Raw genomic sequence first — 19,457 nt, 5'->3', positions numbered from 1 at the left:
TTCCGGTCGGAGTTCACATTTTCAAATGTCCGCGCTGATATTTATCAACGTCTGTAAGCAGCTGAAGGTCTAGATTTCATTGTCATTTCATGTACCGCCGAGAGTGTGGAACAACGGTGTATACAATGATAAGGGCGTGTGATATTAGGGGTTGAATGACTGCCAAGGAAATTTCTTTCTTGGCAGCCCCCAACAACAGAAAATGAGTAATACCTAATGAAGAATGTGAAAATCGAATAAGGGAGGATAAGCAAAGAAGAAATTTAAAAGAAGAGTTATACAACAATCGAAAGGCTTGTGTACGAAGTTGTGACAAACGCCCTCAAGAGCTGGAAACAACTCACAAATATGCCTTTCTTAATGAGATGTGCATTCCATTAGTCGGCAGCGGAAGGAGGACGAAGGCGCAGTCCCGGTGTCCACTTCACACGGATGGCAAAACGGCTGCATCACCTGTTAGGACACCAAAGTTTGTCTTAAGAAGCTTTGACGTCCCATTTTTTTCAAATTTCGACGTCCCATCGTCCCATAGAGGCGAAATCATGTATCATAAAAGCGAAATCATGTATCTAAATGGACCATTTTCTGTACGTACTAAACATTGACAACCTTTTTTGCCCCAATTTGTGTTTTTGGGGTTCCTCAACCATTTAAATCACGTAATGCATTTGTTAAGGTCCTAAATTCCCAGGGTGTCATAATTAATAGCCACAGTTCACACAGGTGAAATCCTACAGTAATGGAAGCAACAACTTTCTTATGAATATCCGGTCGCAGAGAAGTCTTTGCGAAGTACTTGCGAATGTGTGATAACAAGCTGCGTATGACTTCGATACGCAATATTGTCCTGGTTAGTACAAATCTATTTTATATGTAAACTATTGGATTAAGTCGACATGTAGTTGGGCACAAATTCGTAATTGCTTAGCAAACGGTTCGTTTGCTTCTGCTAAATGTAGCCCAAACCCTAAGGATAGAGACTTGAAATATGGAGGAGTTGCTGATCTTCGTTTATCTTTTACTCCAGGCGTCATTTCAGTTGGGATTTTTAGAAATTCCATTCCAAAGGCGGTGAAATAAGAGATGAATTTTTTTTAAATATTTCGCTATAAACGCAATTTTAAAGCTAGACCTACGAAAATTCGTATTTGGTTTCTCCATCAGAAATAAAGAAAAGCATGATTCAGCATTTTTGGAAATTTAACCCCAATAGGAGTGAAATAAATGACGAAAATTTTTAAGGAAGTATTTCGTTATATTAAAAAAGTTTTTAATCTTCGAAAACTTATATTCCATCTCTCGGTTAGATATAATGAAATACGTGTTAGTGCATGGGAGTGTTTATGGAAATATCACCATAAAAACGCAAAAGCATGATTAACATAAGCCTTGGACTCGGGCTGCCAATATTACATTTTGATCAGAAGTATTTTCTGAAAAGGCCGTACCTCTATCGCCTTGAGTAGCGTGAAAACGTTAAAATGTGTTGCAAATTGTGAACAACGTAAAAATTCCATTGAATGGAAACAAAAATAAAATCTGTGTAGACAATACAGTTTACGCGAGCGAAGTAGCGGACGCTAAGTTAGTTATGATACAAACTGTAAACGTTTCACCAAGAAGAGGCACATATTTCATATTAAGAGAGAAAATGTAGAGACTAGCTGGTGGCATAGGTTAATAGGTAGAACCCACCATGAAAAATAGTTTAGCAATAATCACAGAGCGGAAAATCCATGGAATAATGAGAGAATAATGAAAAGCATAGATTGCTACTCGCCGTATAGCGGAGATGTTGAGTCGCAGAAATACATGACGTAATTACTACTAAAAACACGTGAGCTGTCGGCCAGAAGAGCTTCTGAAATAGACAACATATACACACGCATATGCCGGCGCCAAGCTGCGACTCTAGCATCTATTCTGTACGGTGAGTAGCAATTTATCCTTTTCATAACATTCTCATAACTCAGGAAGAACATCAAGAGCCACTCGCCTGCTTGGTGCCCAGCTTGAGCGACCGCGTCTGGACGACGGCAGCGCGGTAGATGCGGTAGTAGGTGAACACCATGACGAAGAGCGGCAGGTAGAAGGAGATGGTGGATGAGAAGATGAGGTAGCTGAGGTTCTCGGTGAAGGGGCACTTGTAGGGCGGCACGTGCTCGGGCCGCACGGCGCGCCACCACGCGATGGCGGGGAACGAGATGGCGCCGGAGCACACCCACACGGCCGTGATGAGCGCTGCCGCGCGCCGCCCCGTCATCCGCGCGGGGTACGAGAAAGGGTCCGTGATGGCCCAGTAGCGGTCCAGCGAGATGACGCACAGGTTCAGGATGGACGCCGTGCTCGCCAGCACGTCCAGCGAGCGCCACGCGTCGCACCAGTCAATTCCGAAGAACCATGCGTGGTTGGCGACCTCGTAGGCGGCGCTGAACGGCATCACGACGAGCCCGACGAGGCAGTCAGCGACGGCGAGCGACGTGACGAAGTAGTTGGTGGCGGTGTGGAGGTAGCGCTCGCGCGCCACCGCCACGATGACGAGACCGTTGCCGAAGACGGTGGCCGCAGAGAAGAGCAGCAGCAGCGCGGCCAACGGCGCCCGCTCGCGCACCAGCGTCTGCCACAGTTCCTCCGGGCCGGAGGCGGCGCCGGCGCCGGGGGCGGCCGTCGCGTTGACCGCCGTCAGGTTGCCGGCGGCGGCGTCCATCGCGGCCCCGTCCGCCGCCACCGCCGCCGCCCCCGCCGCTGCTGCCGACGCCGCCTCCAGGCAGCCGAGCCTCCGCCGGCGGTGCGCTAGCATTCGCCCGCGCTCGGCATCTCTTCCTGCCGCCCTGCTTGTAAATCACTTGTTGCTCTGCAGTGCCGCGAGGTTCCTCTATAGGCACTGTGCACCACTACAGCCTCAGCAGCAGGACGCGACCGTCGAAGTGCCGATAGTCAAGCACTGTCGAAAACCAGACTTCCGAAATCGATCAACGTGCACTACTACAGTTTTACAAACAGCGAAATACTTCACTTTCACTGGTGCTTATGTCAACGTCCGAATGTCAAGTCTTTGTCATATTTCCCTTTCTTCCCTTCAATAGCACTACACATCCTAGAAGACGAACGAAAGATACGTCACAGCACCTTCATAGATATTTCCAAGTTCCCTTCCACTATGGTTTACAAATTATGTTTTTTTTTTTTATCTGAGATACAGTTTGTACGATGAAAGGTGCTAAAAACAAATCCTTCAACAGCTCTTTGCAGGAAAGGAGTAGCGATATTCCTGTAGTAAAGTTCTTTTTTCTTTCTCCCTTTAGAAGACCTTATGACTCAAAATTTCTACTACTGAAGATGTATTTACAGTCTCCTTATTCTTTAATGAAGGTATACAAACAGAATTGCGAAGACATATTTCTTCAACACTGTGTATTCTCGTTTGATTTGTAGGGCGCCAACGCACCTGCAAATTAATTTCGCATTTTATGATGGACAAACTACTTATGACGTAAATTTCTGTTCTTTTAGAGGATTCTGCAATTATTAACAACTGGGACAGCGTTTTATTACGTATGTTGTTTATGCAGCTGAGCAAACTGAAACAGGCCAAAAGGGCCTAGTTCTTATGACGGTTTTATTGAATACTTATATCCTACAAACATGTGTACTGATCATACACCTCTGCACAGATTATAAATATTCATTCCAGGCTTGAAAAAATTATGTCTCACCAACACGAAATTGTTTCTGCGTGCAATGTGAAAAAGAATTTTTAACAGTGATTCAGATCAAAGTGACCGCACTTCCTGACAACAACAACTATATAATATTTTAAAATTTTCATCAACTAACGTTAACTATTTGTAACTTACGAACACTTTAAACGTAGACAATGTGAATCGTAAACAGGACGATCCAGTATGTTGACTGCACTCGCAGAATCTGACTCAGAGAAATAAACACTGAGAGTTGCTTCCGAAAAATTTCGAGTTCGATGTTGAACATATGTTTTTTCGGGAAAACAGAGGAGTATTGCTTCTCTCTTCGTCTCATTATTAATAAAAGAATATTTACTGTGAGAATGCCGACGTATTCATTAAATACGGTAGGTCTGTCGTCGGTGCGTTGATAAGAAACGAAGTTGAAGCTAGTGCATCTCCGATACAAGGTTTATTTGCAGAAAGGTGTATCAAGCAGGCGACGTCTGTATATGGACATTCAGCTAAGATTTCTTTTATATCACCACTCAGCAATAACTTCTATCAGAGGAAGGACATGTGGCGACAATATTACTTCGGCGAATGTAAAATGTATTTCAACAAGTGGTTTGAATAACAAGATTTACGTGAATATAAATGTGCGGGGTCAAACTGATTTATATTTAGGATGTTTGCGATGTGTTTATTTTTATTACTCGAAAATTATTTTTTAATTGGAATACAGCTATTTTCCCTCAACGATCCTGCTGTAGAACGACAGTTGACACATTTAAATGTTATCAGACTGACAGGTCCGGTGTTTATGCTACAGTTTCGCAAATGTATAGAATGCAACGTATGATGCACGGATACTGCCTGAAGAACACACAAAATTTTAACATAAACGAATTTCCTATCGCAGAATTCACCACGACATGCAGTTACAGGAACACTTCGTCAGCATTTCCGGGCTATGTCACCTCGCTTCCGCTATTAGTCTGTATCGTGTCACTGTGAGCACAGCGGTACGGATCGCCGCGATAACGACTCGGTGAGGTGCGAGCGATTAGCGCCCGAGACCGCGGCCCGCGAAACGAGCGACTGGCGCGCCGGTGCGTGCTGAGGCGGGAGTCACGTGAGGCGGCGTCACATTCGGAGGTGGCGTTGGCGGGGGCGGCCGCATTGTGCGGGCGGCACGCAGGCGCAGCTGCTGTGCGGGCAGCGTCCGCGCGGGCGGCCAGGGGCGCAGCGACTACTGTGCGCGGCGCACGGGGTGGCCACAGCCGCCGCGGCGGGCAGCCCGCCAGCCGACGGCGCACGCGCGTGCGAGTTCGCGGAAACCGCCACTGCGTGACGCCGGGTTGCAGGCTGCGACCGGCTGTAGTCCGGGAGGGTTGTTTGACTGAGAATGTTACTTACACATTCACTCAGGGCTGAAATAATAAACTGCAGTGTCAAAAGTCATGGGACACCTAATATCGTGTAGGATCTCCTTTTGCCCGCCGTAGTGCAGCAACTCGAAAAGGCATCGACCCAAGTCGTTGAAAGTCCCCTGTAGAAATTTTGACCCAGGCTGCTTCTATAGTCATCGATAATGGCGAAAGGTGGTTTGTGCAGGATTTTGAGCACGAACTGACCTCTCGGATATGTCTCATATATGTTCGATGGGTTTAATATCGAGCTATGTGGCTGGTCAATCAATCGCCGGATTCCTCAGGCCAACCGCGAACAATTGTTTTCCAGTGACCTGAAGTATTTTCATCTATAAATGTTACATCGTTGTTTGGGATCTTGGACGTAATGAATAGTTGCAAATGTTCTCCAAGCAGCTGAACATAACCATTTCCAGTCAATGATTGATTCAGATGGACCAGAGGACCCAGTCCACTCCATTTAAGCACAGACCGTACCTTCATGGAGCGGTTACCAGCTTGCACTATGACATTTAGCCAACTGGGGTCCGTGGCTTGACGGGTCTGCACCACATTCGAAACCAACCACCAGCTGTTACCAACTGAAATCGGGGTTCATCTGACCAGGCCACGGTTTTTCAGCCGTCTAGGTCCAACCGATACGGTCTGAGCCTAGGAGAGGCGCTGTAGGCAATGTCGTAGTGTCCTAACGGATACGTTCCTCGTACGTCCCACATTCACACGCACTGTTGCTTGTCTGTTAGCACTGACAACTCTACGCAAATGCAGCATCTCTCAGTCGTTAAGTGAAGGCCGTTGGCCACAGCGTCGTCCGAGGTGTGAGGTAATGCCAGAAATTTGGTGCCTGGGTACAAATGACGGCTCCACCAATGCGCTTCCCTTTTCTACCTTGTCTATTGAAACTACCATTATCTTTATATGTGTATATCGCTATCCTACGACTTTCTCACCTCATTGTAGAACATAGCCTCTTGTGTGTGTACGTCTTTTTTTTTCCTTGATCTTTCCAGGGCTTCAATTGCGTAGAACATGGTACTCTTTTACGAAACTTAGGTTTTATGCCTTAACACAATACTGGTGTGAATCATATTTAACAAACATGTGGTGAATAATTCAAACTATGCTGAGATGGTAAAATTTGTAGTGACTGGGAAAATCACGAAGGGAGTATCACAACGTTCTATTTTCGGCCCACTCCTATTCCTTGCAAGTGGTTCCTTCTGTAGGTTGTCTGGTACATTTTCTCTGGTTAGCTGTTTCGAGGTATGCTGGAATGGGATAGTAGGTCCACAACCTTGAAGAAATCTGATAACTTCTCTCTGTGTTTGTAACACGATCTTTCGTAATGTAAACCTATGTGATGCTGAACTACCAGCATTTTAATGCAATACTTTTACATACAACATTAAGCATGTATGATCAAAGTACTAGTACAAATGACCTTCGTATCATGTTTGACGAATGCATCGGATGAACCTCAACATGGTGCTGTGTAATGTTTATTTATTGCGTAACTGTGGATTTGTTACTAAAGGTTACGGAAATAATTTGATTTAAAGAAGATGTAACTGTTCTATGTCTTTCAGTTTATTTTTTTCACTGGACAGTATGTACATAACATAGAATAAAAAATTTTAGAAAGCATTTTTGATTTCAGCAGTGATGCATTGTATGGAATGAAGTATTATTTGGTACTTTGCCTGCAGTAAAAATACAGGGTTAGAGACAGGGGTGCCCACGGTTATCTCCTGGCTTTTTGCGTTTCATTTGGATGGTACTATATTTTGTAACAAATTTGTTAAAATTGCCTGTAATGTATAATAGATATTTTGATTCGGATGTTACGATATTTTGTGAAACAAAATTGTTAATATATCCGGTAATGTGAAATTCATATTTTGCTGCTTTTTAAACAATGTTATCAAAAAATACAGTGGGTGTGCCAGTACCATAGACGACTAATAGGCAACCATATGTGCATGGGCATATGTGTGAGGGCGACACCTATCCAAGTGTTCTGGAGCTTATCGAAACTAATACTTGTAACTTTGGTTGTGTCAGTCAGGTGAAACAGTAAACATTAACTCGTTGCCCACAGTTTGACTTATTGTGCCACCATATTGTATGACTAGTTACAGTTAATAACAAGGTGTGTCCATAAGCATGTACGTACCTCTAATATGCACACGCATACCGTATTTAAACGCTGTATACCACGTGCTTTGTAATTTTTAGGTGTGTGTTCTGAGAACGGGCGTGTCAGCCCGAAACCAGTAAACACTGCAGCAAATTGAGACGGATGAAATAAAGAAAGTATCAAAATTCCTCATTTTATATGGTGTTTCGCTTGATGTTAGCAATTTAGTTATCGCAGTGAGTAGCTGGTGTCATTCCATACAAATCCTACTCAGTAAATTATTCATACGACGTCCGGGATGGACGGAATGCGTTGTTTTGTTTCACGATTAAAATAAAACGATTTTTAAGTCGTAATTTTACGTCCCCATTCGAGAGAACGCTATCAAATTGTACTGTTGTGAAATTCGTTTTACCTATATATATTAAGAAAAAATGTGTGAATTCCAAAGGTACCAAACTGCAGAGGTCATCGGTCCCTTGACTTACACGCTACCTAAACTAACTTACGCTAAGGACAACACACACACACTCATTCCCGAGGGAGGACTCGAACCTCCGGCAGGAGGGGCCGCACAATCCGTGGCATGGCGTCTCAGACCAAGCGGCCTCTCCACATGGCGTCTATTAACAGAACAGTAAAACATGATGGAAAATCGGTACTAGAGCAGAGAGTGAGTAGAACTTCCGTGTGACAATAGGAGTAACCGCGGGCCAGTTGCAGTGATGTCACTACTGATGTACATGTTATTCTTCTTGTTTCACTAATCTGCAGCCGCTCTGCCGAATGGAAATGTAAAATTCCACTTTAAAAATCGTTTTGTTGGTATTGGAATTCAAACCAACGATTTCTATCAACGCTTGGCGTTACATTAAAGACGTGATGAGCAGCACTGGTTTGGGCTTGCTCCAGCTAGACGTTGTGAAAAGAATATTGCATATATAAAGACTAGGAAAAACGCGCCTGATGACTCTTTGGAGAGACATCCTGTATATGTGAATGATGTTCAATTTAACATTCATCAAGCATCATTGAGACTTTTATTCGGCGATAGTAGCGTTATCATCTATCTCACTAGAGGGAAGCAACAGAAGAGATTGATACCGACAGTTGTCGAAGAATAATTAAATGACTATCTGAGAATGGACTCTCCTTAAATTTTGAGAATACACGATATATTCCGTTTTGTACAGTAAATAGTCTTACTGCTAACTGATATAGCACACGAACAAGAGTCAGTGAACAAAAAAATGCTCCACATTTTTTATATACAGTACATACTGATGGGAAGCTGAACTGGAAGAATGTAGTTATTGAACAGCTCGGACAGTGAAGATACTTTAGTTAATCACTGCTTTACTTCTGCCAGTACCTCGTCTCCTACCTTCCAAACTTCACGGAAGCTCCCCTGCAAACGTTGCAGAACTGGCACTCCTGGAAGAACGGATATTACGGAGACATGGCTTAGCTACAGCCGGGGGATGTTTCCAGAATGATATTTTCACTCTATGGCGGAGTGAGCGCTGACAAGAAACTTCCTGTAGATTAAAACCTTACGCCGGACCGAGACTCGAACTGCGGACCTTTACCATTCACGGGCAAATGCTGTACCATCTGAGCTACCCAAGCACAACTCGTTACCCGTCCTGAAAGCTTTACTCCAAAATACACGGGACATCTCCTCCGAACTTAGCACTCATGTCCTTAGCAGGTAATTTATAAATCTTGCAATATTTAAAACTAGTGAACACTCTTGCTAAGTCGATAAATCCAGCTAGCGGTCTTTATTTTCCATAAGATTCCATTATCATGCGCTACATCACAACTACCGCTCTGGTGCATTTGCCAACAGAGATTAAATTTCTACTGTGTGTTACTCCTGTAATAAACTTGGATATATCTACTGCTGAGTTTTTGTGGGATGGTTCTACCACTTATCTGACCATTAACATTTTCGAAATTCTGTGGCTGATATTTTTCCGAAAGCCTGTTGGTATATCTTCCAGTCTCAGAATATCTACACCACATTTTTGGTTTTGGTTTGGTTGCCATCTCCACCAATGGCAAAAATTCCGAAGCAATGTTACCCATGCCTTTTGCCTTATTTCATCGCACGTCTTCCTAAGCTCTGCTAAACGGAATATCGGCTCCCATGTTCACTTCTATTACGTCATCATACATGTCCTCTTCCTCCTTCCTGTCCTGTGTGTTTAACAGTGGAATTCACGTTCTTAATGTTGACGTCTTCACTTTTCGTATCATCGATAGTGTTTTAACCTTTTTACGTGCTGAATCAGACCATGAGATGACGGTTTCTTTAGATTTTTCTGCATATTTCCTGGCGCAATTTCACCTTCACTTGCTGCACTTCCTGTTTATTTCGTTCTTAAATGATTCAAATCGCTATACTCCTGTCTATCGCTAAATGTTCTTATATTTCTTTCTTTCGTCATCATTTGAAGTCTTTCCTTTATTACCAAAGACAAAAGGTGCTTTACTCCTAAACGTACAAAAAAAAAGTGAATGAGTATTTATTTAGATACATAAACGTAAGCAACACCCTACCTGGGGTTTACGAGCATAGTTTACTTAATTATTTTCAAGAGATTTACACCAACGAGGTATAACTTTTTGAATAGGACATTATTTATTTATATCATGTAGTTGAAGTATTTGAACGAAGTGTATACAGTTCGATTTGACTCAAATTTTTCTCAATTTTAGATAGTGAGCTAGAAAATTTCGAAGTGTTAAGGACGGATGATACATATTCTACCCAACTGGCTATGTTCAAATGGATTTTCTGGTGGTGGAATGTACATTTAAGTAAAGTTTTCAAACGAGTGCTCGTTTTTCTGAACGTACGTGTGCGTTCTAAAAGATCTGCAGATATAATGTCGCGACAAGCTTCCTCAGTGCCCGTTTTTAAAGTTATCTAGGGTTGTGAGTTCTGGCAATACACATCATTATTTAGATACATGCACAGAAAGACATCTCATGGTTCTAAATCAGGCGACGTGCAGGTCATTACTGAGAACCATGGTGTCCTACTTATCTTCTAGGAATCCTGTTACTCATTTCTTGCACACCACTCGCAGAATGGGAAGGGGAGAACAGTTCTGCACCCACATTCAAGGAGAGCACCTGAACCGTTCATGATAAATGCTCGAAACATCTCACTTCGCCGGCCGGGGTGGCCGAGTGGTTCTAGGCGCTATAGTCTGCAACCGCGTGACCGCTACGGTCGCAGGTTCAAATCCTGCCTCGGGCATGGATGTGTGTGATGTCCTTAGGCTAGTTAGGTTTAAGTAGTTCTAAGTTCTAGGGGACTGATAACCTCAGAAGTTAAGTCCCATAGTGCTCAGAGCCATTTGAACCACCTCACTTCTCAGAGTACCTGGAAAGTAGGTATATCAATGGTTTCGTCTCCAGCGATTCCACAACACACGTTAATGGCCCTCCTTTTACTGTCGACTGTGCCCACAAATATACAATATGACCCCTCACTGAACCATTATTTGTGTACGTACATTCATCAGAGAACATAACATTGCCCATTCTCAGAAAGTAATTCTCCGACTGAAATAATTCCCATTCATCTCCTACCGACTGAGGTGGCGCAGTGGTTAGCACAATGGACTCGCATTCGGGAGGACTTCAAAGCCTTGTCCGGCCAATCTGATTTAGGTTTTCCATGATTACCCTAAGTCACTTATGCAAATGCCGGGGTGGTTTCTATGAAAGGGTACGGCCGATTTCCTTCCCCATCCTTCCCTAATCGGAGCTTGTGCTCCGTCTCTAATGACGTCGTTACCGACGGGACATTAAACACTTATTTCCTCCTTCTGCTCCTCCCATTCATCTCCTGTGTCAGTGACAGTAGTGACATGGCCCTTTCGCAGAAAATAACTCACTGACTCAGATCGTTTGCACGCATCTCACTGACTGGGACCGTTTCCATGCATCTCCTATGTCAGTGAGAGGTAGTACGGTGAAACCTGTGATGCTATACTATTGGCCACAAAAATTTAACTTTGATAGAAGGTGCTGCAGTAACTTCTCGTATGGTGAGTTGAGAACGCGATTTATTATAGTTAAGACACACATTTCTTTGCTTTCTGGTCTTTGTCATTGCATAGCACCAACCAGTCCTGAAGTAAGCAGTGCTTATCACTGGATTAGCGCGCTTTCTCTATAAGCTGTTGAAACGAACTGTAAACTCTGTGGTAGCGTAACATCAAACTACCATATGTGAGCTGTTTGTTTTTCTTGGACATGTCCGAAAGGCAAAACACGATACACATAACAGTAACGTGTATATGCCTTCACCGAATTACAAATGGTTCAAATGGCTCTGAGCACTATGGGACTCAACTGCTGAGGTCATTAGTCCCCTAGAACTTAGAACTAGTTAACCCTAACTAACCTAAGGACATCACAAACATCCATGCCCGAGGCAGAATTCGAACCTGCGACCGTAGCGGTCTTGCGGTTCCAGACTGCAGCGCCTTTAACCGCACGGCCATCACCGAATTACATGAAACACCTTAAGTGATTGCAGCGTGGGCCCAGCCTCATGTGGAAATCATGATAACAGCTGAAAGTATTGGAAATGGGTGACAATGGGAGAAGTAGTGTGAAATAAGTTAAGAATTTTCACTGAACGTGAAGCAAGCTCGGATAGCAGGAGTGGCAGTCTGCCAGTGGCAATGAGGCAGTGCGGACAGAGTTGTTTACGTCCTCACTGCAGCACACACTGTCGAGGTGTTTACTTGCTTCAGTGACCTTCGTGCAAGTGAGTGTCTTCCGAAATTAATTGCCAATTCCTACCGGATATCGACGCTGAAATTGTGGTTCTCGTCTGAGTATGCACGTCCAAAGGCGCTGGAAGTAGAACGATTTCTTCAAAACGATGTTAAGGTCCCATGTACTGATTTTCGAATCAACATCTCTGCTGTGTGGCTTACGTTAAATTAGTGACTGATGCCCCATATGACATAGTTTTATAGAAGATGAGGGACAGGCTCAAGTCATAATATTCAGAAGGTAACATTGGTCTGGCAACTGTAAATCACGTGGTTCTTAACCTAAGGACGATTCCAGTACACGGACTACCACTTGAAATGCCAATTGACAATGTAGCGTCTATGCTCAGGCCCTACACAATGATTCAAAATTACTTTGCAGGGAAGTGGGCTCAATTCACTATAAACCTTGTACTAAATGGAGTGTGACAAGTATGCATTGACCTCAGGAACCATGTTCCATCCTACCTCTACATCGCGGATAGCAATAAATGACAATCTACTGAGGAGCTAGTTGGGATGTGGAAAAGAGAGCGAAATTTGCTCAGGTTGTCCGCAGCGATGTATTGTGCAGTTCTCACCTACAGATCTGCGGCCTTCCACTACCAGCTATATCTACCTCTCACACATGTGGCGGTGATCTGAATGGGACCCAGTCAGATCCATGTGCCTGACCAGCCACACGATGTTTGGCAACCTCCAATGTCAAGATTTCACTAGAATGGACAACAAATGACTAACGCTGTTCCCCCATCATGCTGTGTGAATAGGTCATTACCACCCTCATGGCTGTATGGGAATTTCTGCAATGGTTCTGCCCACAGCCATCTTTGTGTATGGCCTTGACGTCGAGGTTCACTCCCATCATCTGACAGAGGAGCAGTCTCACCGGAAGCAGTGGACCTCAAAGAGGCATAAGAAGTGAAAGATGACCTCACCCGGTGGGTCCACAACACAGCCGCGTGGAAATGCGACCTCCCACCACCACAACGAGATTCTGATGGATGACTCCACGTTGAACTGTGACATAGGTCCTTCCTCTGAGCCAGGAATCTATTGGTCAGACAGCCGTTGATTGCCAACCAATGCAATGAACGAGCCACACATTAATGAGAAGTATCCCCATAGCTGCCATATCGCTTGTGGAGCCCTCTGAAGACACCCAATGGCAAAGGCGGATGATATTGTCACTGAATATTCGGCCTAGGACGCACAGGCGACTGTTGCATGGGAGAAGACAGGAAATTTTGTGCAGTGAAGGTGTAGCTCAGCGTGATTGATCTGCTGCTGCGATTACATCTTCTCCCCATGTTGTTATGAAAAGCTGTAAACCAGCTGCCAGCCTAAAAGATTGCCTCCATCAATCTCAATATGATAAGCACATGTATCAAACATTTAACTGTTGGGCGAATATGCTCAGGATGGCGGACGCAGACCTCTACAAGTTGTTGCCTCTGCTACTATGGGAGACAGTGGAATGCCGCCTCTTGTGTGACATGGAGTAGATGTAACTAATGTGATGCACTTGATGTGAGAACGACGACTGGCGTCAAGTAATCACGGGACTTGATATGTTAATGCCTATGTTCCTTCTGGTAAATGTGGGATTCCTCACGGTTTCGTGAGGAAGAAATCATACATCTCGTCTTGGACCGCTATGACAGCGTCATTATGGGTCACGACTTTAATAATTTCTGACTCAGAAGACAAACAACGAAACTACACTCCATGCCGCAAACCACCTGTCGTGGTACAGCACCTGCATCTAGCTGGTACTTTCGAAGTATGACGAAGGCCCACGCTTTACTTATGTGACCAGTCATTTCACCAGGAAAATCGACCACATCTCCATCTGCTCTGTCCTTGTCACAGCGATTCTAGCAGTAGAGCACTGCCCCACAGCTTTCTCAGAACATAGTGCATCTGCATACTCAACCTCCAGAGACAGATCGTGTGAAGAAGTTGGGTATCAAGAATGTAGGCAACCAGAACGTAGCCTGGGGGCCTGACGTGGAAGTCGATTGTTGCATTATACATTGCGACTTTGATGGTAGTTAAAGTTTCTCAAACTCACTTCATGACATTTGCTGTTTGGTTACAGTAGGGAAAGATCGCTCTGGCATCGACATATAATGGGCTTCTATTACGTGCTTCTCCAAGAGCTTACGGCCCTCCCACCATCTCCCAATCGCCAGGCAATATACCGTCATGCCAAAGCAAGGATTCTCACCCTTTCCCCATAGGTTTGAATGTATTGTGGTGTGGATGCGATTCCAGGGCAGGATTGGCGAAGTACCTCCCTCCATGAGCCAAATTATCTAGGAACAGCAACAAAGGTGACGAACAGCGGCACACGATGTCGTTCTCTCACATGGTGCAGGGTGATGAACCAGGAAGACATCACACATACGTGCATAGACGACTATGACCAACTATATCAGGAGATGTTCCATGATGATGAACCTGATCCTTGCTGGCAAACTTGTGATACGGCGTTGGCATCCCTTCTGGAACGGGTCACGAGCAATGATGTTAAGGACGACCTTGCCACTGGGGCAGTTAATAAATCACTGCATTCAGAAGGTTTTCTGTCGGAACTCTACGGGAAATTTAAGGACCTAATGGCCCTGCGATGGAAGGAGGTCAACCAAGAATTGCCGTTATTAGAAGTCCCCATTCCGCTGGCTCTCATGGAGCTCGAGTTATCCTGGTGCTCAAACCAGCTGGATACTGAATATGAGCGTCCAGTCACCCTCCTCCACTGCGATGACGTCAAGATCTTCATCAGAATTCTGCCGATGCATCTTTAGTGAGTCTTGCACCAATTTTTTCTTATGAACAAACATCTTTGGGAGGGGTCTCAGCGGATTTTGAGATGTGATCAACCTTGCATCAGCCTGAAGGCTGTGTGGTGCGCTGTTACCATGTACTTCAGTCGCACATTTGATGAGGTGAGCCATTATTTCTTGGCTGCTGTGGTAGATAGTATGGCCATCCACATTTACCACGTGATCAAGTGAATTCTCCGTGGTGTCCCATCCAGGGTGACGATTGATGTTAGAGTGGAAGGACACATCCCCATGTAATGTTCGATTTACACAACTGTCCCCTCTCAAATGATTCTCTATGCAACAGCGACAGAGCTGCTGCCGTGTAGGCTAAAGCGGTATATTTTGGGAATCACGCTGAGGTGACACAATTTGCAGTGCCATTGATTTTCGGAAGATCTGTTCTTTTTCGCTCAGTCTAAAGAGAAGATACAGGTTCCTTTAGTATGGGTTGTGTCATATGGAAATGCAGCAGGTAGCGACGTGATCTTGGTCAAGTCACATGTCATGGAAATCGGCAAAGGGTTCCAGGAGTGGAGTGCGATCTCACTGCAGATGATGGATACACTTTGGTATATTTACGAGAGGTGTCTGCCGTACAATGCTGCTGAACTAAACTATAAACGTCGTTAGAAGGTCTCTGTGCAGGCGCCTGAGGCCACCTGCTCTGAACTCTAGATATAGTCCAAATGGTCTCCTTCATTAACACCCACATGGCGCCCCAGATGCCTCATTTGGCGCAGATCCTACCAATGTCTACAATAATGGCACAAAAGAACCAGGTAGCCTTTGGAAACTTAGTTAGTAATTGACTTCTCTTCAAGATACCACATAATGCCCTAGCACCCCCACCATGCTTTGGAGGAGTGGTGACACATAATGCCTTTTTATCTTTGGCTCTGATCGTTTGGCTGCTCTTCTATTTGGCTTGTCTTTGCCGTGGTGTGACTGGCTGCCTACAAGTTGGTCGGTCTGCCACGACGTTGGAGAGAAAGATTGATGGGGATGAGTGGGAGAAGGCAGTACGCTCACGTGCGAAGTGGTGAGATGATTTTGGTATGGGCTGGCAGTCAGCACTCTAGCTGGGTGTTGTTGTTGGCTTCACTGGACACAGAGGGTCGGCATAGCTGAGTGGGACGGCGTGGTGTAGCGAAACCGGGGTTGGAAATCACATTGGAAGTCGTTGCTGTCCATAGGCCGTTAACGTGTGGCATCGCGCAGTGTCTGTAGCCTTTTTACTGCTGCTGATACTGATTGTATTCTTTTTTGTATGTGTAGTACGAGGGTTGGAACTCATATAGTGGAAATTATTTATTCACAAATGATACGAAAGAGTTACATGTTTGCACCTGTACTGTCCACCAAAGTAGCCGCCAGTAGATCCCGTTGCCAGCGATGTGGAAGGCGTAGTATAGCGTTAGCAGAGCCTGTTCTGTCGATGGTGCGAATGGAGTGATGTAGTGCCTGTCGAGTCTCTGGAATAGTTCTGAATCGAATGCCACAAAGCCAAAACTTAAACGCCAATCTAACGATTGGCGTCATTATGGGTCGCCGTGAAAGTCGAAAGTGCCTCAGAGTGGTGAAAGTTAAGATGATTCTCGTGTACGACTGTGATGGTGCTACCCTAACGCATTACGTTCCTCCATGGCAGACCGTGAATGCACAGTGTTACTGTTCGTTTATAGAGCATCACCTGCGACCAGCTTTGCGAAAGAAGCGGCGACACATTCTGCGCAACCCACCCATCATTTTGCACAACAATGCGCGGGCCCACACAGCGCAAGCTGCGGGTGCTCTGTTCAGTCGATGGGACTGGGAAGTACTGTACCATCCGCCGTACTCCCCGGACTTAAGTCCTTGTGACATTGATTTGATTCCGAAAATGAAGGAACCACTTCGTGGCATTCGCATAGTGCTACATTTTTTTTAAAAATCATTTGGTTGTACCTGTTCATGAGGGTGATGTAAATGGTTTGGCAATCACTGTGGAAGGCGCTAAGGTGTTCTTGTGTGAAGCAAGTACAAGTTCTAACTACAAGTAATTCTGCTGTTGTTCCTAAACTACTCTTAATTTGGAAATGCTATAAAAATCGCAATAAGAATCTAAAGCCTCTTGCTTCACCTTACACCCAAATTGTGTTGCTTAGGCAAGTCTGTTTCTTAATTACCTAGTGCTTCCTTGAATTGTCTTACATAATTAGGTAATGACCCGCTACCTGCTTCTGTTGTGGTTACGTAAGAAAGGCGAAGTAGTAGTTTTATTAATTATCGCTTTCCTGAGTGACAGTTGAAAGAGAGAATTGTGTTGACTATATTATCCTCAAGAACGGCCAATGTTGAGCTTTATTAGAAGAAACAATTCTTGCAGTCCCTGGTTGGATAGTTTATCGTCGTATACTGATGGTTCGTAAAGGATTGTGGCTAGGCAAGTACCGTCACACTTAGCCGTGAATTTATTGCTTTTTTGTGTGTTGTAGAGTGGGAATTATTTTGTCCATGTTGCTGCCTCGGTAGTTGCCGTCTAGTGAAGTCAGGATTGTCTATGCTCTCAGAAAGATGCCGTAGTGAGTGGAACGGCACAGTAATTGATGTAATTGTATGTAGTTAAGAAAGGGCTTTCTCTTTTGCCATTTGGCACCAGGTTTAATAAATTAACTCGTTTCTTAAAATATTTTCTCATCAATAATTTTGATGAAGTAAATATTTTCCAATATATTTTGCTTAAAGTTCCCCTTTTAATGAAGGCTTTGTTGAACCTTTCATATATATATATATATATATATATATATATATATATATATATATATATATTCTTAATTCTGGACTCACGTTTTTATGCATTGTACTTATTAAAATTTTTATGGGTTAGGACCCTGCTATTTGTTGTATTTTGTTTGTTACATTTTATCCTCAATTCGGTTCTAACTTCCACTCCAGGAGCCCTTGTGCCCTGCTATCACCCGTCAAGTGAGTCATATCAATGTCAGAGTGTATATGGCATTTCTTTACGTGAATACCATATCAAGATAAGGACCCATAGTCGATAAATTTTCACATATCTCCTCAGTGATGAATTTTTGCCTCCATCCTGCCAGCCTCTTGTTGCACTGGCTCACATCGCGCCTGCTTTCTCCCACATCAGAACATTCTTCCTCGATTATAGCTATGTCACCGTATGAGGGCAACTACAGAGTGTGATGTGGACTACCTGTTGATGACGAATCACGCTCGGAATGTAACTGAGAAACGCTACCAGGAGACGTATGGCCTGCGGTGTGACAATCGATTCACCAAAAATATTTCACGAGGCAGATATGCACCACCTGGTACTTCGTAGTCATTGAAATATTTCTGACAAGATGGAGACTGAATGACATTCCTCTAGCCGATTCCACAGTGCGCCTGGAATGTAAACCACCTGTTGATGAGTGACTTTTAATTAAATAAGTGCTCGCTTTCTATCTACGAGTGCCAACCTTAACGATTAAGCTCAGATTGCTGCATCACTCTTTATGACCTACTGTCCGCAACCAAAGCCACATACGACGATCCTGGCTCAAAGTACTTCCTGTGTGCTACCCTGTTCTGGACGCTCTCAAAGATATGCTTCACTTTTCGACTTCCTTACATGAACGACACAGTAAATTGCAATACTCTTCTAAAAATCGTCAGGGTTTTGCTAACTACTCAACTAGTGTCTTAAAGGATCGCCCACGACCCCTGAAGCTGGTTTGTACCTGGTAAGAGAAGCTGATTCAGGTGGGCACTGATTTGCATCTAGTAGCGGACGATTGAATAAGAATGTTCTCTGAGAACACATACCTGGGTCACTGCTGTGGAATGTTGGCACCGAACAGTGTTTATTTTCTGATGCTTCAGGTGGTCGTTGCTCTTACCTTGTACTACCAGAAGGGTCGTCAGTTTGCCGATACAACGCCGTCACGCAAGTTTCTTCATTATTGTACATATGTTAAACCATTGGTGGGTCCTTATGAGTCCACTGGCCTTAAAATAAAGGTTAGTATCCAAAGGACAGAAGCTACAGTGGGACATTTTGTTGTGTTTTCCACCTTGTTATTATTTTGAACTTTCTGTGTATGATAACAAAAATAAAGCGATTACGGTGACCGCGCGTGTAAAGCGGTAAATTCTCGTTGACTTCCCAGTTCGGCACAAATTTTTACTTATCGCCATGGAATTACATTATTGTTTGGAAACGGTGAAACCCCAAGACCTAGAGATGTGTCTGCAATGAAATTTGTTCCACCAATTAAGGTGATGTCACTACAGAAGTGATTAGCAGTACAGACCTGTACATGCATTTGGCTGTCGAAATTCAGCACAGCGTAGCGCTACCACGTGCTGCAGTCAGAGCCTCTAGACATCGTGACATGTATGCAAGAGGGGCTGAAAGCGCCGCTGGGGAATACTTTGACAAGCGACTTGTCCAAAAGAACAGATACCATCTTCATATATCCGACACATGTTCGATGGGTGACATGTCAGGCGAATGGGCAGGGCAGGCAGCAGTGGTACCTGTCTTTTCTCGAAGCACACTCCTCACCACATGC

At 44.3% G+C, this 19,457-nt stretch overlaps 1 protein-coding gene across 1 annotated transcript in view; it reads right to left on the bottom strand.

Annotated features, from left to right (window-relative positions):
- Positions 1 to 781: 781 nt before the first annotated feature.
- LOC126481899 (dopamine receptor 2-like) overlaps positions 782 to 19,457 on the bottom strand; it is a gene marked incomplete at its 3' end in the record, with an annotated part of 35,211 nt that continues 16,535 nt past the window's right edge. The window contains exons 2-4 of the mRNA XM_050105857.1: positions 4,790 to 5,029; positions 1,997 to 2,629; positions 782 to 826 (exon numbers count right to left, since the gene is read on the bottom strand). Coding sequence (XP_049961814.1) covers positions 782 to 826; positions 1,997 to 2,629; positions 4,790 to 5,029 — 918 coding nt within the window. The remainder of the gene's footprint in view (positions 827 to 1,996; positions 2,630 to 4,789; positions 5,030 to 19,457) is intronic.

Source organism: Schistocerca serialis, chromosome 5, assembly GCF_023864345.2.
Source record: "Schistocerca serialis cubense isolate TAMUIC-IGC-003099 chromosome 5, iqSchSeri2.2, whole genome shotgun sequence".
Classification (NCBI taxonomy): Eukaryota; Metazoa; Arthropoda; class Insecta; order Orthoptera; family Acrididae; genus Schistocerca; species Schistocerca serialis.
Note: the sequence above shows the minus strand (reverse complement) of the source record. Positions and strands in the feature narration are given on the sequence as shown.